A 25,900-nucleotide genomic window follows, 5' to 3' on the forward strand; every position below is an offset into this window, starting at 1 on the left:
ACGAGCTAGCAACTGGGGGAAAAGCATTCAGCAACCTCCCAGTGGTAAGTAGGATAATGAGATTGTTTTTGTTGCCTCCATCTCCCACTTGGCATCACAAATTGCGGTAGTGCCTCGACACAGTCGGCAAACGCTGGCGGCGAATCCACCGATATCGGCAGTCCAAGATACTAAAAATCGAAATTGTATATTCACCGTAATACAATCAAATCTAATACAAGCATTTCATGCCTGCTGCATTTTATTTATGTCAAGTTTATTTTATAGCCTTTCATCACAAGCATGGCTGATTTTAAATTCACAAATAAAATGATTTTGCATTGGATGTGGGTATTCCGAGTTACACAATGCGAACGCTTCCAAATGATAGCAATGAGATGTCATCCTGTTCTATCGCTTCTTCCATTGTCATGTGATCATCCGCCTTTTAGAAAGGCATTTAGCTGCAGAATGCTGCAGTAGCCAAATATAGAAAGCTGTGGTTGTAGTGGGCTGCTCCCAGGTGTGAATCTGTGTACCTGTATCAGTGTGAAGTGGGCTGGATTATCTGTTCGGTTGGCACCTGTGTTCAGAGCCTTTGTTTTCTCTGCCTAAGAATCAGATATGAATCTAAATCTGCCAATACAGGAAACCGGAACTTGTTTATGTCCTACCACTATGGTAGCCTAGGTAAACCCAGCCCCCGCGTGACCTGCTCTCTCAGTTCCCAGTCACTAGCCTTGTGACTGTAAGCAGGGTGAGCCTGAGAGCAGGTCACTGGGGGCTGGGTTTACCCAGGCTACCACTATGGCACAGGCACATGGTATGGGGGAAGTATGTCGTCAGGATATCTGTCTGTATCTGTCTCTCTGTCTGACACATTTTTGTATGACTCAAGAACAATATATGATAGAAACTTCACACTTAGAATCAGAATCACTTTTATTGCAGGTTTTATGCAAGATTACATACAATATAATATATTATATATATATATATATATATATATATATATATATATATATATATATATATATATATATATATATATATATAAAAAATACAATATTGGGTAAGTCAATATTTTGATCTAACCTAGTATTATTTAAATTACCTGTTGGGGTTAGTCCTCTTTGCACATTCTGCTTCAGTCCTGCCACTTGTGTTGTTGGTGTAGTTCCGCGATGACGTCTACCACAACATCCTGACGTCCGACCTGCCCAACCTGCTGGAGCACGGCAACATCACGGCGCTCACGCAGCTGTGGGGCTCGGGACAGATCTCCAACTTTGAGTACCTGACGCACCTCAACAAGCACGCCGGCCGCTCCTTCAACGACCTCATGCAGTACCCCGTGTTCCCCTTCATCCTGAGAGACTACATCAGCGAGACCCTGGACCTGCAGGAGAACAGCATCTATAGGTCAGTGCTGAGATAGTATCTCCCCAGACTCAAATATTGCGCTCCGCATACTACATAAGTGAGTCTGTGCCACTTCACAGCCACTGCTGGTTTTTGAAGGCGGGTTGAACATTGAACGAGTGACAGGTCGTAGCACCGATGAGAGAGCGGTTCGAAAAATGGGCCGCGCCTCCCGTGTCGCCTGATCGCAAAGTCGTTACTGATTGGGGAAGACTGAATCCACCACTGGCCAATCACTGGCCAAGTGAACGGTTCCCTCCCATAACCAGCCGGCAGGGGGAGGAAGCGTCCCAGACCCAGAGAGAGCTCTGCAGCATGCAGTAACGTAGTGTATCAGCGTAAGAACTCTCATGGGTCTGGCGGTGAGACTAGTGCTGGATGGTAACTGTGCTATAGAAGGGAGTGTGTTATGAAAGAGGGCATCTGAGGTTGGGTCATATAATGCATTATGCACAGAAAGAGGAAACCCAATGAGAAAATGAGTTTATGTAATGTCATTAAGATGAGTCATGAGCACTCTGTTCATCCTCTCATTCATGACCCAGATCTAAAACGCTTTTGAATGCTCTTTGAAATGTTGACAAAGCCCATTTGTCTTTGTTAAATGTCAGTTACTTTTTTGCCCAGTTGTTGTGTTTGTTTGGTTTTTTGAGGTGTACTGCTTTAAGATATTCTTAATGAGTGTTCCAGACTAGTCTAGACCAGTCAAATCGCACCAAGGGGACCTCATAAGCAGCTTAAACGGGGGGAAAATTGAAAAGTCAGCTTCATCGGTCCCTCCCTGCCTATTCCAATGCTCAATGCCCAGGTGCAGTTTCAGATCGATTGGCCAACCTGGGGAGAAAAATGGATTCAGACAGACAGAAGGACAGTTTTCCATCAACAACAAAAGCACAGAAAATAGTATGAAATAAAGCTGAAAAGCTGTGCCAAACAAACGTTAATATCTCAAAAACTAAACATCACATCGCTTATATTTTCACATTATGAGGCCATTTACACCTGGCGTTAACATGCGTTTTCTGTGATCAGATTGCAATCAGATTGCAGAAAATGCATGTTAACGCCAGGTGTAAATGGAATCTATGAGTGAGAGCAGAAGTCGTTAAAGGGTCTGAGGTAGTGTTGAATTTGTGTGTTTAATATGTGTGAATTTAGTCAAAAGTACAGCCTGCTAGAGTGAGTTGCTGGCTCCATAGGGTCCCATTATAAAGGTTTTTTTTAAAAGTATAAAACATAAACTGCGATTTCTCAAACAGTACGAAAGATAAATTAAAGCTGAATTAAGGTGATAAGAGTCCTAAAAGTGGTGACTCGTTTAAAGTTTGAATAAAGTGTCTAGCTTAAAGTATGAAGGAGCAGTTGGAGTTCAAAGAGGGCATGGTTTCACCATGAACTGCAGTTTAAAACCCCTTTTCGTTTACAAACATGCTGATTGGTCCTATAGTAGGATAGGGAAATCACTGCCATCTATCACGACTAGGAACTGTTAACTACTGTTAATTACTGCTTTGTTTCCATTTCGTTGTCACGCAGGAACTTGAACAAACCCATCGCAGTCCAGTCTAAAGAGAAAGAGGATCGCTACGTCGACAACTACAAGGTAAGAGCTGCTATTTCTTTTGCATCTATTACTCCAGAGTGTTGGATAGTGCCATTTCGTCTGACGTGTGTGTGTGTGTGTGTGTGTGCGTGCGTGCGTGCGTGCGTGCGTGTGTGTGTGTGTGTGTGTGTGTGCGTGTGTGTGTGCGTGTGTGTGTGTGCGTGTGTGTGTGTGTCCTGCAGTACCTGGAGGAGGAGTACAAGAAAGGTATCCGTGAGGACGACCCCATGCCCCCCGTCCAGCCCTACCATTACGGCTCACACTACTCCAACAGTGGCACTGTGCTGCACTTCCTCGTGCGAATGCCTCCCTTCACCAAGATGTTCCTGGCCTACCAGGGTGAGTCACACACACACAGGCCTAATTACACCATTCTTCACTCAGATCCAGCAAGAAAAATCACAGACCAAGAGGAAAATCTACTTTACAGACCGTCGAGCTGCACACAAAGTGTCACAATCTGTATCGTTTCCATGACTATTTTCAATGTGAATTGAAACTCAACTCGGCAGATAATTATTGATTATCTTCAAAAAGCTTTTAGCGGCAGGAGTGCCACCTGTCTGTATTATGTTGGCAGCTCCATCTTGCTTTTAGCAATGAGTGCCAAGTTCAGGAACGTAATGTTATGAATATAACCCGGGTTCTATGACTAATATGTAGCGAAGCGTTTCGCTCCAGGGTGACATCTCATGTTACCCCTGACCATAATTCATATCTCACTTACGCCAATTATGCTTATGCTGGCCCACCGTTTTATCTCTGAAAGCCAAATGGCTAGCCGATAAGGCTGCCAGCAACACCTTTACCGTGTTGAAGGCTTTGCCTCGGTCCACGAGTGTGAGATGTTGCCCATAAGCGAAACGCTGAGCATAATATTATGAAATAGAATATCTCCCATCTGACTGTGTAGCACATTATCGTGGCTGTGCTGCATCTTTGCATATTATCCATGAAAGGATATTTCTCTCTTTATATACTTTCTTTTTCTATGGTCGGCCCCTCTCTCATTTTCTTTTTCTTCTTTTATGTTTTCCTTCATCTCTCTATTCTGCTCCTCTGAAGTGTCCCACCTCTTGATGTGATTGGTAAATGTATGCAGCATGCGTGGTCTCTAACATCTTGAAAGGGGATCTTTTCAATCAGTGAGATGAATCCATAATTAGATTTGTCTTTGGCCTTAATCAGACCAGAGCTTTGATATCCCGGACCGGACGTTTCACTCCATGAACACCACGTGGCGCCTGTCCTCCTTCGAATCCATGACTGATGTCAAAGAGCTCATTCCAGAGTTTTTCTACCTCCCAGAATTCCTGGTCAACCGAGAAGGTAGGAGACTAAACTGCTAAATAGTATATTTTACATTCCGTTTCATTCCTCTTTGTCGTAATCTTTTTGCCTTCATTTTTCTAGGCCATCTTACCAATTTGAAACAAACTCATTGTCCCGTGTGTCTGCACAGGTTTCGATTTTGGGGTGCGTCAGAACAGCGAGAGGGTGAATCATGTGAACCTGCCCCCCTGGGCCCGCAACGACCCGCGCCTCTTCATCCTGATCCACCGGCAGGCGCTGGAGTCGGACCAGGTCTCCCAGACGCTGTGTCAGTGGATCGACCTGGTGTTCGGGCTGAAGCAGAAAGGCAAAGCTGCCGTCAACGCCATCAATGTCTTCCACCCAGCTGTGAGCGGGCGCTATTTTTCCCTCGAAATTATAGGAATCTTTTCCATCTCGGCTTGCAAGTTGTCTTTGTGTGACTGACGTCGATCTTCACATCCCCCTTCCCTCAGACCTACTTTGGCATGGACGTTTCGGCGGTGGAGGACCCGGTGCAGCGACGCGCCCTGGAGACCATGATCAAGACGTATGGACAGACACCCAGGCAGCTGTTCAGCGCCTCCCATGTCAGCAGGGCCGGCCCCAGACTGTTGATGGAGGGCGAGCTGCCGGCGGCCATGGGTCTCCTGGTTCAACTGGCCTTCAGGGAAACCAGAGAACAGGCCAAGGAAATAGTCTACCCGGTAATCTACACTGTGGTGGTGGGGACACAAGTTTAATATGTGTAGCTCAATTTTGATGACTTTGTTGGGCAATTTACATAAGATAGCAGGAATTTGTCCTCTTGCATAACCTGCATACACACCTATGTGACTTCAACCACGCATTATGCATTTCATCAGATATGTCATCAGAGTTCCTAGAGCTGCCTAGCTCAAGGTGCCTTGAACGCTGTTGATGGGCAGCATAGATATAATAATAGCCACTCTGTAGTCGTGAACTGTCAGCTAGAATACACTGTACTATTTGCGCCGGGGAATGAACCAACAACCTTTGACTTTTTAGCCTGCCCCTCGGCTCACTTCACCCGCTGCTCCTCTGACAGCCTGCAGCCTGTGCTGTGCTGGTGGACACAACTTCGTGAAATTATCGTCTTTACAACTATTCCTCCTCCGCAGAGCCCTCTACCGTGGATCAAAGGTCTCAAGTGGGGCGAGTACGTCGGTTCCCCCAGCGCTCCCGACCCAGTGGTGTGCTTCAGCCAGCCCCACGGCGAGAGGTTCGGATCCCTGCTGGCTCTGCCGACGCGAGCCATCTGCGGGCTGTCGCGCATGTTCTGCCTCATGATGATTTACAGCAAGGAGCAGGGTAAGAAACCCACCGGTCAGTCCAGTTACGGGCTGACCTTGGATCGTCACTGACGCACGCCGCAGACTCGGATCATTGATTTCCCCCTCTCTCTGCTCTGTAGGCGTTCGGAGCATGCACAGCACAGACATCCAGTGGTCGGCCATCTTGAGCTGGGGCTATGCAGACAACATGCTGCGGCTGAAGAGCAAGCAGAGCGAGCCACCCATCAACTTCATCCAGTGCTCGCAACTTCACCAGGTAAACACCAAGTTTGACCCCATCCCATCCACAATCTTTGTACATCCAAGACCACTAAGGGTTTGATTTCTAGTCTTTATACATTTATTACCAATGCTGCAGAAAAACCACTGCAAGTCCATAATATCCGCTGGAGTCAAGATATTTCCATTTCATCTAGTATAATCAATTGGGATATGATGTGGATTCATATTTTTCTATCTTCCAGGAACCCCAATCACCAAATGATTCATTACAACTATGCTCATAGACTATACTGCAGTCCTCATAAATTATTTCAGGTGAAACTATCTCAAAGCCCCAACTGTGTATTATTCCCCCCTGGAAACGTCTGGTACCTTGATACACAATGGTCTTTGAATGCTCGGCCGTTTCTTTGTTTTGGAGAGAACTTGCCAGGAAGATGTCTGTAGTGCTGGGAGTCGCTGTTCCTTGTTCTCCTGTTGTCTTGTTACTGTCGCAAAAAACTGCTAGCTCAGAGATGCAAAGCCACTCACACTTTTGCCTTTCGAGCAATCAGCTGTGGGCTTTGCTGGCATGGAGATGTCAGTGGCCACTGGCCAGTACGCATGGCGCTAAAGTAGAAAACATTATGGATGGACTGCATTTATTGAAGCCATGCGTGTGACATCGCCGTGATAGCTGGGTTGAATCTATCGTTTCTTTACTTTGTGGTAGGGATGCACCGACATGGAAATTTTGTCCGATACCAATGGCCGATATTAGCATTGTTGTTAAGGCCGATGAGCGATGTTCACCGATGTCAATATGATCGGTTTAAAAATAGCCCATAAATTGTGGTTTTACCGCATTGATTCCTCTGAATGTGAACATTTTGGCCGATATCGATATTCCACTCATCGGACAGATATATTAAAAGGTTACTAACGTGCCGATACCGATATTGTGGCCGATATATCGTGCAACCCTACTTTGTGGGTTAGGAGGGGGGGGGGGGGTATATGTTTGAATGTTTGTGTATGTATATGATTTTGTAGATGTATGTAGTTTTTGTATTTTTTATGTTACATTGGAAAATGTATAATAAAGATTTGATCGCAAAAAAAAAGTTTGACCCCCGCCGTTCCTCAGTAAGGGTTATCAGTGCAGTAATCAGGTGTGTATGTAGCGCCCCCTGTCTTTGTTGGAAGTACTTATTAAAATCCAGAGCACCCTCTGGTGAAAGGAATTAGTCTCCCTTCAGTGTTACTCAACTCTCATGTTCCTTGTCTCCCTCTCTCTCTCTCTCTCTCTCTCTCTCTCTCTCTCTCTCTCTCTCTCTCAGGTGACCAGCTGTGCCTGGGTGCCTGATGGCTGCCAGCTATTCACCGGTAGCAAGTGTGGAGTCATTACCGCCTACAGCAACCGCTTCACCACCACTACGGTGGGTTTCCATGACAACCATCCCCCCTCCCCTCCCCCCACACACACACACACACACACACACATCACCACCACCTCCACATCAACACCCACCCCCACCTTCCATCACCCACACACACTCCTCTTAGACCACCTCACCGTGCACAAACGCCCTGGGTCTCTGTGCTTGTTTCATTAGTCATTATTCATATCATAGCTGCCCTAGGAACACATTTGCACCGAGCCTACAGCTGGGATTAACTAGGGTCTGAGAGTTCAATCATCAGAGAGCTTTTCAGAACGTCATCATCATCAGTGGACACCCAGGTTTCCTCTCTCTCTGTCTCTGAGCGGTGTCTCGATAGCAGTTGATTTCATTTGTGTTTTTCTGAAAATTGTGTTGCTCATTGTGTGAACCTGCCTTCATGGAGTTTTTTTGTTAGGTAGCGCCTCCTAATTAAAACCAGCATACCTAATTGAATATATTTACTTGCTACCAGGAACTACTATCTACTGACTTAAATCATAGATATGATATTACTATAGATGGGTCACCGCAGGCTCCGTCAATTCTAACACATGGTAGCAGCAAGTCTCAGTGGTCGACCGTTGACTCAGACCTCCTAAGTGGGCGTGTCCGTGGAAAACCATGGGCAAAACCCACGTGACAAAATGACAGGAAGTGAGTTGAAGTTGGGCCGTCTTGCTTGAATCCCATCGTCTTTGCTTAAATGTTGGAATGTTATTTGATTTTTTGATTTGATTTGATTTGATCTTTATTTATCTCGAACAGTCAAAGACAAAGAAAACGTAGCAGTTACATTATGATATAGTTCGAGAAGGGGCAGAAAGAAGCCATAGCTTATCTTGTTCGGCCCCCTCTTTACATTATCCAACTTAAAAATATGAACAATCCCAGCAGTTTACAGTACAGATAAAATCAAAGCGTATAAGAAATTCACATGAAAAATTTGCATTGTAAATAAAACAGTAAATGAGATTAAATTTAAGCGAATGAAAGTTCAATTAAAAATTTGTTGCATAGTAACAGATAAAACAAATACAAACACCATTAAATTACAAATTACAAATATATATCTGGCTATCTCGGCTAACAAATAGGCTATAAAATGATAAGATATAATGGCAACATTTATATTATCAGTGGTCAAATTAATAACATTGTGTGTTGTTGGTCTTTAGCCTTCAGAGATGGAAGTGGAGTCTCAGGTTCACCTGTACGGGCACACGGAGGAAGTCACCAGCCTGTTTGTCTGCAAACCCTACAGTATCCTCATCAGTGTCAGCAAAGATGGCACCTGCATCCTCTGGGACCTCAACAGGTCAGTGTGTATGAGTGTCAGCGATGTGAGCAGGGATTAACCCATTGATACCTGATGCAGCATTTGTGTGTGTATCCCTTTAAGACTGCGAACCGCGTTAACGCGGTTCGCGGTCTTAAAGGGATACGCACACAAATGAGGGATATACACACAAATGCTGCATCAGGTATCAATGGGTTAATATGAACGGAAAAACAGGGGGGGGGGAGTGTCTCAGAAGGTTTGTGTGTGGAGTGTCTGTGGTCCTGAACGTTCATGTGTTTCTCTCAGGTTGTGTTATGTACAAAGCCTTACGGGTCACAAAAGCCCAGTGACAGCGGTTTCCGCCAGTGAGACCACAGGTGACATTGCAACAGTTTGTGACTCAGGTGAGGACCGCTTCTTGCTGCTGTTCATTAGATCATTAGATCATTCCTCCAGATTTGATACATTCTGATGCGACTCGTGGTTTCTGCTCGCTTGCGTCCCCAGTGGGCGGAGGCAGCGACCTGCGTCTGTGGACGGTGAACGGCGATCTGATCGGCCACGTCCACTGCAGGGAGATCATCTGCTCCGTGGCCTTCTCCAACCAGCCGGAGGGCGTATCTGTCAATGTCATCGCCGGGGGGCTCGAGAACGGCGTGGTCAGGTAAGCCACGACTTGCGTGGTTAGATTCAAATTACCTGCACCTTCACTCCTGTCAAGGACATTGAATTCCTCTGACTGATGATCTGTATTTGTGAATTGGATCAGGCTGTGGAGCACCTGGGATCTGAAACCAGTGAGAGAGATCACCTTCCCCAAGTCAAACAAACCTATCATCAGGTATAAGCCCATCTTAGCTGCATCACATCTATGCTATTCTTTGCTATCATTTGTTGCCATCGTTTTTATCCTGTTGGGGATGCTAAATGGTACACGTGAAAGCAACCTTGTACCATTTAGCATCCCCATCTGTGACATTAACCCTCTGTGTACGTCTGCCTCAGCTTGACGTACTCGTGTGACGGCCACCATCTCTACACGGCCAACAGTGAGGGCACGGTGATGGCGTGGTGTCGACGGGACCAGCAGCGCATGAAGCTGCCCATGTTCTACTCCTTCCTAAGCAGTTACGCTGCAGGCTGAGCGTACCTTGACTACTCTACCTGCTTTCTCTCCACACCAGCCTCTCCACAAGGAGCCCCCCCCCATCAGCCCCTCCCTCTTACCGGGAGAAGGAGGTGTCAAGCATGACCCGTACAGACTCCTCAGCCCCCCCTGGACCCCGCCCTGCCCTGACCTCTATCTAAAGCCATCCCCATCCAAGCAAACTCTAGCAGAGCGCTCCCAGCATAAAGCAATGATGATGAAAATAGTATTATATGTATATATATTTATAGACATACTGCAGTGGAATGGGAGGGCGAGATGGGTGAAGACTTTGGCTGAGGTTGCAACAGACACTTTATACAAAATGCATTTCTGGAAGCGTGTTGGGTTTGATCGGTCTTTTCGTTTTCGTTCTTGCATTTGAGCCTTTTGAGTTTTCTTGTCTTGCGAAGATCCTTGCCTGACGTTACTGATGTTGACTTTGCTGTCCCTGGTAAGCTGCTATCGACTGGCCAAGCCAGACCCAACAAAGAGTGTGAAGACCCTGTCCTTCACCTCCACGGCACACGTGTCTCCTGCATCGTGCAGCCTGACAGAATGCTGCTGCTGGAGCTTTGAGAGCGCCCCCTGCTGACGCTGCAGTAGCTGGGAGGAGAGCCCTTCCTTACGTCTGTCATCCCCAGGAGATGTCCTGCTCTGTGGGGCCATCTGAACACAAGTTTCACGGCCCTGGATCACTATGTATATGAGCATGGTGGAGGCCGGGCGTTAGGTTCGTTTGGATGCATCGCACCTTGTGTTGCCTGTTCTGTCCTACTTTTTGCATGCTAGAATGATGCTGACCTTGTTTGGGTGGATGTGAGAATTATTGTGATCATACTACTTTATCGAGGCCTGCCTTGTTTTGATTATGATTGTCGTTTTGCTTTGAGAAATGTTGACTTTCGTGTATTTATTTGAGAGCTGTGGAGGCTCCCTCCTTGCTCCTTCGCTGTTTGCTTCCCATGTGTTTACCTGTTTAAAACGATCCGCCTCTCATGTGCACTACTAGAACCTTCCACTACTCAAAGAACTCACTCAAATTCACCATTGAAATTGAGGCTAGTAGCAGACTTGAGAAAGCGGTTAACAAAAACAGCATTTGACTCCATTGTAGCCCATATAGATATTCCCTGGAGAAGCAGAGGAGGCCTCTCCTCCAGCCCCTGCTCATCTACATGACAGGCTAGTACCTGAACAGCATGATAAAAGCTTTGTACGGTAGTAGGTGGGTGTAAGTGAAGGGCATCGGGTCCGGCCACTGAGGCGGTTTTGAGGGTCAGGCTGAGCTGAGAGCCTCTCCCCTGCTGACGCGGATTTACAGACGCTTTCCTCTCCGATTTCAGTATCTTTTACACTATAGCATCACTGATCAATCGCTACAGAATTGGTCAGCCTTTACTTTGCTAGCATTCTCAACTCACCCATGCATACACACAATTCAGCCCAATGTCCACCAGCTGCGGTACGGCGAAAATGTGCACCAGTTCTATTTTTTGCCGCATCTGCATGCATCCAACAAGATGACATGGGTGTGGGTCTGTTCACGGAGCCGTACCGCGCAGCTGGTGGACATTGGCCTTTATACAACATTCTCTACATTCCCACTCAACTTACTGCACTTTGGATTTCCCTATTATTTTCTCTTTGTTGTAAGTGAGATGGAAGAAGTGAAAGCACTTTTTTTTATGGGATTGGACCACCAGCCAATCAGCTAAGATAACCAATGATCTGTAGTCTTGGTTACCAACCGACTGATCTATGATTTAATTCCACTAATAAATCTAAACCAGAAAGCAATATAGGGCATAGACTACACGCAATAGTTCATTTGATCATCGTTTCATATTACCAGTATGAAATTACATCTGTTTTAGCCTTTTGCCTTTGTGGTCATTGCAGCAAGCCTACTGAAATGAAAATGATGTCTTACGTTTCACAATTTGTCTTTGGCTTAAATGTGTTTATGAGAAAGGGAATATTTCTTATCTTTTCACGACGTCATTCCTTTTGTCTGATTGTCTTTGTCCTTCTGAACCCACATGAACTTGGCTGTACAGTGATGAGCTCGTATACTCCACGCAGACGCAGAGGCCCTGATGTTACTGCTCAGTCATTCCAAGGATGTTTACTGTTTCATGCTTGCATGTGTACATACTGTACATTTCCTCCTGGACATTTTTCCTCTTGAAGGTGTCTCAACTGTTGTATGCAGAGTACGGAAACCTTTTCTCCTGAACATTAGCAGATATGAGATTGTATGAATGTTTTGAGAAAATGGCGAGAATGCAGGGAGGAAAACGGTCTACTTAAATAATATGTTTTTGTGCTTTCCGACGGAAGGAAAATATTATTTTTCTGTTGATAAATTAAGCTATGCATAATTTAAGATCATTGTCATGTTACTTAAATGTGTGCTGATTTTTCCCATCCAATGGACCTTTCTGGGCTGGTTTTTGCAGGTATGCATCGAGTCCTCAAAGGCAATGTTTTGTTATTTTGTATGTATGGACAAACCAAGTGATCAGTATATTATAAATATATATATATATATATAAATATTTGAAGAGACATTACATGACAGTTTTACTTTGTTTCATTTTTTTGTATTGCCTGCCACATCTGTGGGCGGGGCAGGTAATAAATTACTGTATTAAATCATATGCATGGGGGGGGGGGGCAACGACCCTGTTTAACTGATCATTATTTCATAGATTGGGGCGAGGGGGCGTCTTACATAGTTCTATTTGTTTTGTTATTTTGTCAGGTGGTAGCTAGGCTACTAAAAGATTCTTAATCTGATTGCTAGGTGGGAATGGTGTCGTTATGGATGAGGCCTATCAGTTACTATCGGGGGGGGGGACCCAGTGATGATGTAAAATGCAATGGGGATGCCTGCCTGCAGATCCCTGGTGCAGCAATAAGCAGCAGGCTCCAGCTCCTCTTAATAAGCATGTGTGGTGAGAGAGCGCGGTGGTGAGGGGCAGCTGTGTGTGGGACTGGAGGACCTCTGCTGCAGCTCCCTGCCTGGTCCCCTTGGTCACTTGGTCCCTGCCCCAGAGCCCATATTTCATCGTCATACTGAGGTTTCCCCCTCTGCTGCATGCGTATCTCCAAGTCCAGCCGTGCCGCTCGCAGAGACCTGGCCGCTTGGATTTCATCTTCCTACGCGGAATAGCATGCGTAAAGCGCACGACACATTTTGTGCGAACTGCTGAAACGAAATTTAAAACGCCAGGATTGCCTTTGGGGCTCATTTCGAGACCGACACGTAGCTGGGATTTCCTCTTATCCTTCCCCTCGTTTTGATATTTGACAGATCTCCTTTTTTCTGTTGGGTGGAGTCAACCCGGAATTCTCCAAATTGGAAAACCGTTGGCACATTTCAGGTAGGTCGGTGATGGTAGACTACATTAATCTACATTATAGCCGAACGAAGGCTGAGAGATTTTTTGCCTAATTCTTCCATGCAAAACCAATTGTGTGGCGTTGTAATGATGTGGGCTTTGCTGTTTTCTGCTCTGACAATTAAGGGCCGCAGCTCGCACGGTGTATGTCTACAATGTAATAAATAAGACTCGGCTAAATTTGACATAACAATATGCATCGTTAGATTTTGCTATACCATATTATTGCTCGGTAACAGCCGTGTAGGGTGAATCGAAGGGAGACGAATGGAAAAGGGCCTAGCTTACTGTACTACGAGGGTGTGATTAATTAAAACGCTATAAATTAGCTTATAGCCTCTGGGGTGCGACCTGAAAAAAAAAAGAATTCAAATAAATACCCTGGCCTGTCCGTATAGCGTAGCTACACCCCTTTGAAAGCGTCTGCTTCATAATAGCAATTTAAATTACAGTTAAAGACAGCTCCCTCCCGATGTAAGTGAACATCCTAAATAAACAAATCGATGCCCTATCGTATCAGTGATTGAGAACTGATCCCAGAAGAGCATCCCACCCCAGTAATATAAAAAAAAAATGCTTTGCGTTTGCCATTAGCACATGCGAGGTGATGAGGTTTAATCATTGATCATAGATAGGCTAGGCCTATGATAAAGACCGGGGCTGGGCTCTCCTCCAGCGAAGCGTCGTGAGTGGGATTGATTGATGCACAGATAGCTACTCCATCTCTCTTTTCAAGGACCGACATTTCTGTCTCCAACAGTGTCCGAAAGGGATCGGGGTCAGGGGGGGCCTATACAGGCTCTGACAGGAGAACTGGTTGAACGAGAGCAAGGTTCAGTCCTTTTGCAATGCATAGCCTACATAGATTTACAGCCAGGCTCGCAGTGAAATGGATTTCCAGTTACACTGGTGATGCACAAAGAAGTTGAGAAGGAGAATAAGCGAGGAGTTTGACAGATAAATGAAGTCTGGGGGGGCCAGTTTGCCACAAGTAGGTTGCTAGTTTGAACGCCTTATAATGGGAAGGCTAGGGAAAATGGTCATTGGAAGCGAGTGAGACAACCCTGGTCCCCTTCATAATTACTGATGAGGTGCCCATGAGCAAATCAAAGCCCCAACTGTAGGCTACAATGGCTTCAAAAGATTATTTTTAAAGGGAGAGTTCACCCCAAAATCAAAAATACATATTTTTCCTCTACCTGTAGTGCTATTTATCCATCTAGAGATCGTTTTGGTGTGAAGTGCTGAGTTTTGGAGATATTGGCCGTAGAGATGTCTGCCTTCTCTCAAAACAATGGAACTGGATGGCACTCTGCTTGTGGTGCTCAGGGTGCCCCCCCCCCCCCCCCCCCCCCCCAAAAAATAGCCTACCTTTGAAAAACTCAATGTCTCTTTCCAGAAATCATGATACTCAAGGTAATCCACAGGTAAGCAATTTCATCTAGGAACTATTTTCAGCTAGCTAGCAGCTAGCGTGTGTAGTTCGGTCAAAATAAAATAGTTCCTATGTAGCTAGCTGGCAGCTAGCGGCAGATGTAGATTGGTAAAATGGTGGAAATACGGTAAGCTCACACCAAAACCATAGATGGATTAATAGCACTACAGGTAAGTAACCTTGGAAGGCAACTGTGAAACAGATCCTCCAGAGCAAAGCAGGTCCTATAAAGGGGAGGGGGGATGGCTCCTCCAGCAGGGGGGTGGAGACATGCTTAATGGAAGCACTGTCTATATGGCACGGTCCCCTGACTGGAATTCACTGCATGTTTAGAAATGGCTCATGTGTCCCTCTGTGCTGGATGTGACAGGAACACCATGAAGGACGGGATCGCCAACAACAGCACAGCCAGCATCTCCCACGCCAGGAAAGCTGTGGAGCAGCTCAAGATGGAAGCCTGCATGGACAGGATAAAGGTACTTGACTTTAACTGCACATCTCTGTGTGTGTGTGTGTGTGTGTGCATCTGTGTGTGTGTCTGTGTGCGTGCGTGTGTGTGTGTCTGTCTGTCTGTCTGTGTGTGTCTGTGTGTGTGTGTGTGTGTGTGTGTGTGTGTCTGTCTGTCTGTCTGTCTGTCTGTCTATCTGTGTGTGTCTGTGTGTGTCTGTGCGTGTGCGTGTGCCATTCACCAACATTATTTTTTTTTCCCCGTGGCCAGTTCGCATAGTTAGACTGCAAAAAAACAGTATTGGGGCTTTATGTCGATGGCTATGTCCATACTTTTTGTTTGTCACCTCTATCTATCTGTTTGTTATCTCTATTAATTAGCCTGTGTATTGATGGACCAGCAGCACAGCAGCAATAAACCATCCCCATCCCCATCATCTTTTATCTCTCGTCCGCGGATGCTGCACGAGCTGCCATAATTCAAATAAAGTTTCCCCCGGCGGCAGACTGCGAGACGTCAACTCGGGCTCCTTTGAGATCCGCATCTTCTGACAGGCGTCACGCACGTGAAGCCCCGCAGTCAGCAGCACTGAGCAAGGCACCTGTGTCAGAGAGCACCAGGGAGAGCAAGGCACCTGAGTCAGAGCATCAGGGAGAGCGAGGCACCTGAGTCAGAGCACCAGGGAGAGCGAGGAGGATCAATCATGCGCACGTGTTCACATCATGTGTGAGATTAGAGGCTGGTGGCGCCGGCCCGGCTCACAGGCGTGACGGGCTGGAAAGTTGACTCGGAACGGGAGGGAGGCGGAAAGGTCACGCACCTGTCCGTAACAGCGAGGAGAGACAGTGATGTCACGGCTGAGCTAGGCTGTCGGGGACATTTTTGCTATCCCCATGCGGCATTACTAGTCTTCTAACCTTTTGGATAATCATATTTCTCAGACCCTAAACCTTCGCCTTTTCCGAGAAGCGGCTCGCTTATTGTCCTGGATTAGCGCTTTCTCACGGGGCATTCCTTTCATCGATCTTACATTCGAATACCTAGACCCCAAGACAATCTGGGCGAGGACATTTAATAGCTTCTCTTGTCCTTCAAAGTGACTGCCCAAGTGCCCATGAGCAAGGCATGTAACCTCCAGCTGCTGCAGTGGAGCGGCTCAGTGGAGCGGCTCAGTGAAGCGGCTCAGTGCTGGAAAAGTGCGTCCTCCGCAAACAGCCCCTGGGTTAATAAAGATTAAGAATGGGCTGTATTTGAGCGTAATATGCCTTTTATGGTTTTTATGGCGTTGGATGGGAGCAGCTAGCATGCCTTAAAAGCTCATAAAATAGTTAATCGTCGTGTGTAAATGTAGTCAATATTGGCTCAAATGGAAGTCCTCCCTCAGTAAATGAGGTAGAACCAACTCTAAAAGTCATTGTGTTTTAACCTCACTACAAGTTGACCCCAATACGCCATTTTATATTCTCCAAATCTACGTTTCGGGAGCGTGAAGGAGCGACTATCTTCTCGACTGTTTCCACGAACGACTTCTTGTCGGAGCTCAGAGGCGGCGGGCCTCATTCGGTATGCGTCTCAGGGAGGAGATCGCCCCCCAGAGCCCCCCAAGCTGTCCGCTCAGCATTAAGCCGGCCTGGACGCCCACCATCCATACCCCCCTCGCTCAGCACAACAACGGAAACCTCTCCTCTCCGCTCGACATGAGTGGTCGGGTCAGAAGATGGCAAGGACACGCCGGACACTCAGTCAGTCACGCATGGACATTTACAGTAGTGCGGCTGTAGGGAATAGGGCCCGTAGCTAGTAGGGATAGGAAGGTGGTAGAGAGTCTGGATTGGACGGGTGGGTAGGGGGAGTGGCTAGGGGGATGTGCCGTGGGTGGTGGGAGCGGGCGTGGTGCGAGAAGCCGAATGCCCACACCACTGTCACGGAAGGTTTGCGCTTGTTACTTTCCTGTCCAGTCAAGCTGTTTACTGTCACGAGAAAGCGTGTCATTCATCTTGCTTTCATTGAAACTAGACTATTGGAACTGAAAGGGCAAATGGCAAAACATCTAAAATTATAGGATGTTATGATGTGATCATAAATTAGCTGGTGTAACGGCGTCGTGTAGGTGGTACTTGCAGCAACCCACGTTAAGGGCTTGCCCAGGGGTGGGATACGAACCGCCAACCTTTGGCTTGGGAGTCCGACATGTTAACCGCAACACCAAGAGAGCTCGCTTCCTTGGCGGAGCTGATTAACATGCCTTTATACTGGGGAGTGAGTTTAACCAATCCACTCGCTACCACTTGGGACTCACAAGGAATCCCCACTGATTCACCTCGGTTACACTGGGACTAGTAAAGTCAAACATTATGTAAATTAATCTATGTTACTTCTGAATCTATATCTGAAAGGTTTTCACCCCCCCCCCACCCCCCCCCACCCCCCTTCCCTTCCTCATAAATATTTTTAGTTCCAGACTAGATCTGGGTTGGTTGCAGTGCAGTATTGCTGCTCTCAGCACCTCATACCTCCAACTGTCCAGGAACTGCTATAATACTCTCTTCCTTATCATCGCCAGGCAGAGATGGGGACTTGGTCTTGCGACTTGTAATCAAGCCGCACACACAGTGACTTGAGACTTGACTTGAGCCTCGTCCTCAAAAGACTCGAGACTCGACTCGGACTCGAGATGTGGGACTCCTGAACAATCTGTATTTATTTTTTGATGCATTAACATGAAGGAAATGTCTATTACTAATAATTTCAACTAATATAGTAGAGTAGAAGAGTGAGTATAACACAGTATCCTTTGTATTCCTTAGATAAGAGCTATGCAGTTAGATAGAACGCTCATCCATAAGAGACTTGAGACTTGGACTTGGAATGACTTGTGAGCATCTCTGTCGATAGGTTGGCTTCGTTAACCCATCGGGCACATCAGACGCATCAGCCGCCAAGTAATATTTCTCTGAGGCCCGCTCGTAAGGCTCCGAGGGACCCGGGTAGAAAAGAGCTGCAGCCACTGAACTAGGACATAGCAGTAAATGAAAGCAGAGAAGCAGAGGAAGGTACAAAGAGAAAGTCGGCCATGTCTGGCCATCCTTCAAATTTAATTAAAGGATGTGATGAGGGAGAGAGAGGGTCGCAGCGGCGGCGGCGGCGGCGGCAGTCTCAGCGCGGCTGATTGAGGGATCACCATATTCTCATTAATTGCTCAATCAGCCGCGGGAATGTGACCTGCGCTAATTAGAAGGCCTCTTCCGTCCATCACGGGGCCGCAGTGTAATTACAGCCAGCACGGGCCTAATGACACACCGTGCACTACCGCTCGTCTCCTGCGGAGCGCGCTCTCCTCACAAGCGTTCACACTAGCACATCTCGTTATTGCCTTTATTTTGATTACCAGAATAATTAAGGTGTTTACGCGCAAAGGCGAGAGACGACTTTGTTAATGTTCCCCGTTTTTGTCCAATCTTGCCTACTGTGATACCGATTGGCACTCAATCTGCATGCCTCCTGCCTCATAGGATACAAGCCACGTCTTCATTAACTTCAAAGTCTATTTGCCTCCATTGTATTTGTTTTGTTCGCATGTCGTTTTCTCAGTTTATCAAAGGCGCACAAGGTGTCTTAAGGATGGATTTAAAAGAAGGTTGCAGCTAAAAATAATTAACCATTCAACGTGTGTTGTGCGAGTGAAACTCCAGGCTTGTTTTTGTAACCGTGCGTTGTTGCTCGTGCTCCAAATCTGACCCTTAAAGGAACACTCTGCCCATTTTCAACCAGCTTTGTATCATTAGAACATCAGTAGTATATCAGAAAACTGTAAACTGTTTTGAAGTCTGTCATTTAATTTGACAGTTATTGAGTGTTAAAGTGTGGACCAGTGACATCACTGGTCCACACTAACTCAAATGAATAACTCATTAACTCAAATCAACTCTCAATTACTGCCAAACTAGATGAATGACTTCAAAACCGTTTACAGTTTGAGAGTTGATTTGAGTTAATGAGTTATTAATTTGAGTTAATAACTGATGTCACTGGTCCACACTTTAACACTCAATAACTGTCAAATTAAATGACAGACTTCAAAACCGTTTACAGTTTTCTGATATACTACTGATGTTCTAATGATACAAAGCTGGTTGAAAATGGGCGGAGTGTTCCTTTAATCAAAGTGTAATTCGATTAGAATAGGGGTTTACATTGCCCCCGTCTGAGTCACGGCGTTCTCCTCATCTGCTGTGCATGTAAACGTGGCCGCCGATGACGTGGCATTTACCCATGTATCCCGAGGTTGATCTTGAGATGCCATATTCATTTCCCTGTCTCCCTGTGGTGTCTGGGGAAATAAATAAAATGTACTACATTCTCAGGCGCTCAGTGCCAACACTCGGAAGTGCTTTTGGCAGTCCGAAAGTCTTGTCAGTGTTCAAAAGCAATGTGCCACTGTTTTATGAAATATGTGTGGCCAAGGAATTGTTAGTCACTTTATTAGTTTATTTAACAGGGGCACAACACATCTACACAACAGCGTCGCTATATAGCTAATTTACACCTGCAGTCCCTGGGCAGGAAGATATTAAAAACACTCTGAGAGCGCAGACCTCCGCCAAGGCCGACACTCCAGTCCGCTATGACATGCACATTTTGTGAGTCGGATCGGAACCCTAACCCTGACCCCACCCACATCCCCCCCAGCCACTCCCCCTACCCACCCCTCAAAGCATGACTCTCCACGACCTTCCTATCCCTAGTAGCTACGGCCCCTTTTCCCTAGCCTCGCGCCTTCCCTCAACCCAAACCGGATCCGCGTACAAAATGTAATAGGTTCTTCCTGGGAAATCGGCCCAGTAGTTTTTCTGTAATCAAGACAAAGGGCACGGAAAACATAAACTCTTGGCAGAGGTAACAATACAGTACAATACAAACAATACAAACAATACAATACAATACAATACAAACAATTAAAAACAACACTATAGCAATTCCAATGCAGCTATTGACACAATGTATATCTGCCACAGCTTCCAGTGGCCTGTAATTAACATGAATAATAAAGTCACATTTTCACAATAGAACAAACTATCTAATTACAGCAGAGATCCAACAGAAATGTCCATTGAAGAGCTAATTATATCACCATGCAAAATAAGCTGCTTTATTCTTTTGCTTTTTTGGTTTGAGAACAAATGTTGGTCATTCGCTGATACTACCATCCTCCATCTTTTTTATTTAAATTGTGTGCGTGCGTGCGTGCGTGCGTGCGTGTGCGTGTGTGTGTGTGTTTATATGGGTGAGGGAGTGGGGGGTGTAATGTTATTAATAGTGGGACTGTAAAGTGAGTTTTTCAAAGTCAGAAATCTCAGCACCTGGTGAAGTAATCCTATTGGTCAACAAACCTATCTATCTATCTAACCCCTACACATAATTATATTAAGGCCATTTTGTGCTATGGTACGGTAAGAAATCATACTTACTGCACCTTTAAGAGTAGAAGTCATAGCTAGCATGATGGGAGTTGTAGTCTCCCATGAGAGAAGAGGTGGTGGGTGACTCTGGCAGGCAGGACATCAGATGGCCCAGTCCTCTGCATGGATCCTGAGCCCTCGACTTTGCTCCAGTGCAGCTGCTCCTCCGCTCATGACAGTCTGGCCAGCAGTGTCACCGGCAGGACGTAGCACGTGGGAGGATCACGCTATTTCCCCCAGTTCCCCTCCCACCGAACAGGCGCCCCAACCGAAAAGAGGAGGCGCTAGTGCAGCAGTGCCTTTAACTCTACAGCTAGTCGGGGTTAGACTTTGAAAACACACCTCACTGACTCCCCTTGATCAGCGAGGTGTGTTCTTGGTTCAATTCCCAACCCCTGTCACTCATCTTGACGAGCCCTCATCCCGCCTGAGGCTGAGGCAACCGGCATCAATAACGCCACCGCAAGTGCTGAGAAAGCAGAGAGCGAATGCGGCGAATTTGCAGTTTCAAAGAAAAAAAAGCACACGCAGTCACAAGACAGTATGATAAATCCTACTTATTTATTGTCATTTTAACGTAAAAAGAAAAGCTGCACATTACAGCCTTAATTCCAAAGTCTCTGTGTCGTCCTCCCCTTGTCTCAACACTGCAGGTATCTAAAGCCGCCGCGGACCTGATGGCGTACTGCGACGCCCACATACGCGAGGACCCTCTCATCGTGCCCGTCCCCGCCTCCGAGAACCCGTTCCGGGAGAAGAAGTTCTTCTGCGCCATCCTCTGATGGCCTGCTGGTTGGAGATGTTAACAGGTTGAGGCACGGCGTTGCCTGGCTCCTCTGTCTGAAGCTAACTGGCCGTTAGGCGTTGAGTTGAGTTTATGCCAGGTGGACACTCTGTTGTTGTCAGCTCTGTCCTGGTGGCTGAGGGTTTTTGGGGGGAGTCGGCTACCTAACTGGCAACCCAGTGAGCGTATCATGTCTTGTTAAATAGGTTTGTTATTGCTTTGTTATTAGAGAACAGCCTTGCTCAGTGCTTAATGAGATGAGAGATGATTTTTTTCCCCTATTTATTTTTCTTTTATTGTGCTAGATCTTACATGCCTTGGGAAACAAACAAAAAATGTCCAGACTTTTCTAGTTTTTTAAGCATTTACTAATTACTCCCCTTCCTTTTATCCAACAAAATAGATCTTTATTGTCACTTCTTCTTCTTTTTATCGTGGAGATAATTGACGTTAGTTCTTGTATTACTTTCAGCGTCCAGGTTTGACTATTCTTGGACACACTTACCGTAAGTACCATGGAATTCTGACTCCTCCCTCACTATGAGTGGTTCCTACTTTAATTCGCCTTCAGATTCATCAGAAATGAAACCCACCCATTTTAGCAGTAACAGAAATGAAACCCACCCATTTTAGCAGTAACAGTCCGATTCAAATTAGCGTGCAGACTAATTATTACCCTGTAAACGATTTCACTGTATGCAAACGACACTTAAAACAAGAGAGAGGCTGACTGCACACACCAGCTCTACATAAATATATATTTATTGAAAGGCGCAGAGTTAATGTTTCATCAGTATTCTTCGGGGTTATTATCAGCGCGCAAACAACCCTCCAGTCCAAAAATTATTTATGAATGTGCCGCCTCCTCTCCAGGGTCGCTTTAATGCATTCTACCTTTGCTCCTCCGTTTGATTTACTGTTAATGTAGTTTACCCACTTCAAATCAGATACGCTATCAGTGACGCAGCCTCCGACTGGATTTTTTTTTTTTAAGTCGTTGGATATCTTGTCTGGGTTCTATTTTCTTTTTTTTCCTTTCTTTTCTCAACACCCTTGTTTGTTTTCTGGGCATGTTTCCTGAGCCAGATACCTTTTGCCTGTCCTAGAGTGAATGGCAAGGCCTTTGACCATAATGCCAAACCAGAGGCCTGCATGTTTATCCGCTCCTTCTGACAGCCTCCTCTGTTTCCACGGGCCTGTCCATCTTTTAGAGTGTACAGTACGTTAACAGTGCCAATTTGCTGTGAGAGCGGTGTCGTCCTCGCACTGTCATCCCGCGCAGCCTTTTTCATTTCGTTGTTTTCAAAGAAAAGCACACTGTCAAACATGTTTCCTTTACATGGTAGTTAAATAGCATTTGCCAATTTTTACGATGAATTGTTATGATCATGATTAATATTGTTATTATCGGTAGTATTATTGAATATTTGTTGCACAGCACTGACAGCTACATGACGTGTAGTGCTACTAAGCTTGTATGATATTTAGGAGAAAAAACATTTATAAATCATGCAATTATTGATACTATCTAAGTATTTTTTTTAAATAATAAGGGTCGGTTTACATGTTATGATCCCTTCGATGGTTCAGGTTTTCTGCATCGTCAACATTTTGAGTTATGTAAAAAAATTACGAAAAAAGAACTCCTCCTGGTACTTGAATAGCCATCGCATTTTAGGAATCAAACTCCTTTCCTAGACGGTCACAAAGACAAGACATTGGATTCTGCTCAAACCGTTTTTCAATTGTGTCTTTTATTTTTCCGAATCTTTTAAACAGCTGAGGCGAACCTCAGGCTGCTCACTGACCTCATCTCAAGGATGGTGCCAAATCTCAAACAAGAAATACAAAGTTCAAGGCGAGAGATGAATATTGCATGGATTTATTTCTATCTATAACCGAGAGAACTGAGAACTATTATGATATGAAACATTGCCTCCTCATTGACTTCTGGGTGCTACTGTGCACATAATTCTCACTGAGGTCCGGATATGTAGACATGTGCAGCTGTGTTGAGGGAACTCATTTTTTGGGGGGTGGGGGGTGGATTTAAATAGCAGGCTTTGTAAAACCTTTGATGGATCCAATGAATTAAAGGAAACGACAACCCAAATGTGCCATGTCTTCAATATGTGTCTATGAATTCCTTAAAGTCAGTCTCTCAGACCATAATGAACATAAAAGGGCACAGCTATATACAATATATATATATATATATATATATATATCTCACACACACACAGGAATATCATGTTTCACTAAGTGTGTGCGTGTGTAATGGAGACCTCTTGTGGTTAAATCGAACTTAAAGCCATCTATAGACCGTTGGTGTGTTGCAGCATTCTTTACAACAGTGGTTCTCAAACTTTCAACCCCTAAACTGACACAAATTAGACCACTGATTTTGGATATTTTATTACATAAAGTGCATGAAACTCATGACCATAATAGTCACACATTCTGTCATTGTGTTACTTTATGGATGGAATTATAGTGAAAATAAATGATTCCCCTTTTTGCTGGGGAGGCTGTGGAACCCCCTCAGGGACCCCAGCTTTAAAAAGCCCATGCCATGATAGTAGTTGAGGGTAACTAGTGACAGCAACATTCACATTGTCTGGGTCTGTGGCTTATTTCTTGTATTGTCTTTTCCATCCATACAGTACATGCAGCCTCAACTCCATCATCACTGAGTTTGCCACTTTTTTGGAAGTCTGGTCCGTATCAGTTATTTATTTTTCAAACACTTTTCGGAAAGCTATTTCACTGTACTCTGAAGTCTGTTGATGGCATCACAATGAGACTCAGAATTGATTTATTGGCCAAGTAGCCATATTGTGCACATACAAGGAATTTGACTTGGTGGGATGATACATCGATGGGAAACTAAACTATAATAATAAATGATAGCTGATGTGCAGCAGTGTCAGGCAGGGCATTTTGAGGAGGAGGAAGAAGAAGAAGACATGGATGAATGAGAAATAGATGAGGGTCCGTCAGTATTAATATGCCTGGACCATATTATCATTCAAACATCTTTGAAATGGGTCTAGAAATTAAGTCAGGTTTTAGCTTTCATCATTACAGAAACTGGAATTAAAGTTAAAGTGATCGACCTTTTTTAGGATTAGCTTAGAAGAGATGTAGCCTATAGGAAACTCTCTTAGAAAACCTTTTTATTTTCAAGCTTTTCTGCAGATTCTCCACAACAAAGGGCATAAATAGCCCTAATGTCCACTATTGAAATGTTGCAGGAGAAAAACAATCCACTCTGCAATTGAACTGCATTTTCTGGCTCATTGAACTTCCATCTTAGACGTTTTCATTATATTTCTATGCACACCCTCATTCTCATTAGCTGCTCTCATCCAAGCAGCTGCTCTGAAGGAAGGTCATCGAGGTTCACGGCCGAGCGGAGAGCCAGGCTCGCAAACTGGCCCAATGGACACTTCTGAGTTCTTCTGACCCTTGAAAACGGGTCTGATGCACAGTTCAGCTCACAGGTAAGATCCACAGCCCGTTGTCGCAGAAAAGCCTTCGTGCATCCTCAAGAGCTCTCCACGCACATGGTCGCCATGGAGATCACAGCAATTAGGTGAATGATATGGGTTATTATAATAGGGTTATGGAAGGGGCTTCTGGGAGGATGGCATACATGTAAAGACTGAATAAAGAGTTAGAATTAAAGAATTAAAACGGCAGGTTCTCTAAATTGGAGTGATGACGAGGAGTTTGGAACTCAGAAAGGTCACATAAAAAGGATAGAAGGAAAAGAGAGCAGACTGGACTGGACTATAGACTGGAGCAGATGGGACTGGACCTATGTGCAAAGTTTGGTTTATTTCCATGCCTGGGAAGTTAGACTTCCTAGGAATAATTATAACATTGGCAAATACAAGAGGGAATACAAGAGGGTCCAAAAAGGGATAAACAGAAATATATAGCCTACAGCTAAATAGAATGTTGCACTGGGTTCTGAGTGTTTTGAACACTGCAGGGCTGAAGAGAGACCGAAAAAAGCTGCACACATGAGCTCAACTGGTATAAACGGAGGATAAATATAGGATATAGAACTATACAGCCAGAAAAGTTGACTACCGTATATAATAAATTACAATAATAGATAAGTATGCGTGGGAGCTGGACACCAGCAGCAATGCTGGCGTGTCCATATGCAATATGGTGTCTGCTGTGTTGGACGTCTCCCAAGAAACCAATAGCCTTTCCTGTGCAAAATGAATAATGTGTCGCAGAGATACAACTACATGATTTTAATGAGTAGATCTATGAATACAACTAAAAAATAAAGATGATAATGCACAGAAAAGGTCATTATCCCTTGGGGCATAGCTTATCTAATACCCAGAATCTGTGCAGGACCAATTCCCCAAAATGAGCACTAAGCCTTGGGGGGCTTACTGCTGTGGATCAAAACACACAAGGAAAATAATAGATGTATGCTTGAATTATGTTAAAGCATTCAACTTTGCAACAGTGTCCAGTGGCCTCTCCTAACATTAACATAGCCATAATAGCCTAACATTGACATAGCCATATACACAGGCCCGGTTTTATAGGGGTGAAAAAGCACGCATTGCACCCTTATTTTAATTACCGTATCTGCATGCTCAGTTGAAAAGAGTGGTAAAAAAAAAAAAAAAAAT

At 45.2% G+C, this 25,900-nt stretch overlaps 2 protein-coding genes across 2 annotated transcripts in view; both read left to right on the plus strand.

The window, feature by feature from the left end:
• The window catches only part of lyst (lysosomal trafficking regulator), a gene marked incomplete at its 5' end in the record, with an annotated part of 75,467 nt that extends 63,210 nt beyond the window's left edge, over nt 1-12,257 (plus strand). The window contains 14 exons of the mRNA XM_083658634.1: nt 1,157-1,401; nt 2,938-3,004; nt 3,187-3,343; nt 4,193-4,333; nt 4,467-4,684; nt 4,792-5,022; nt 5,458-5,647; nt 5,751-5,887; nt 7,173-7,271; nt 8,453-8,592; nt 8,863-8,960; nt 9,064-9,220; nt 9,326-9,397; nt 9,562-12,257. Coding sequence (XP_083514760.1) covers nt 1,157-1,401; nt 2,938-3,004; nt 3,187-3,343; nt 4,193-4,333; nt 4,467-4,684; nt 4,792-5,022; nt 5,458-5,647; nt 5,751-5,887; nt 7,173-7,271; nt 8,453-8,592; nt 8,863-8,960; nt 9,064-9,220; nt 9,326-9,397; nt 9,562-9,700 — 2,091 coding nt within the window. The 3' untranslated portion in view covers nt 9,701-12,257. The remainder of the gene's footprint in view (nt 1-1,156; nt 1,402-2,937; nt 3,005-3,186; nt 3,344-4,192; nt 4,334-4,466; nt 4,685-4,791; nt 5,023-5,457; nt 5,648-5,750; nt 5,888-7,172; nt 7,272-8,452; nt 8,593-8,862; nt 8,961-9,063; nt 9,221-9,325; nt 9,398-9,561) is intronic.
• A 2,665-nt stretch (nt 12,258-14,922) lies between these two features.
• Nucleotides 14,923-21,234, plus strand: gng4 (G protein subunit gamma 4; the record flags this gene model as incomplete). Its single annotated transcript, XM_083658553.1, has 2 exons — nt 14,923-15,021; nt 21,106-21,234. 2 exons carry the CDS (start codon nt 14,923-14,925, stop codon nt 21,232-21,234), a joined length of 228 nt encoding a protein of 75 aa, XP_083514679.1.
• Nucleotides 21,235-25,900: the final 4,666 nt, after the last annotated feature.

Source organism: Poromitra crassiceps, assembly GCF_964638095.1.
Source record: "Poromitra crassiceps genome assembly, chromosome: 22".
Classification (NCBI taxonomy): Eukaryota; Metazoa; Chordata; class Actinopteri; order Beryciformes; family Melamphaidae; genus Poromitra; species Poromitra crassiceps.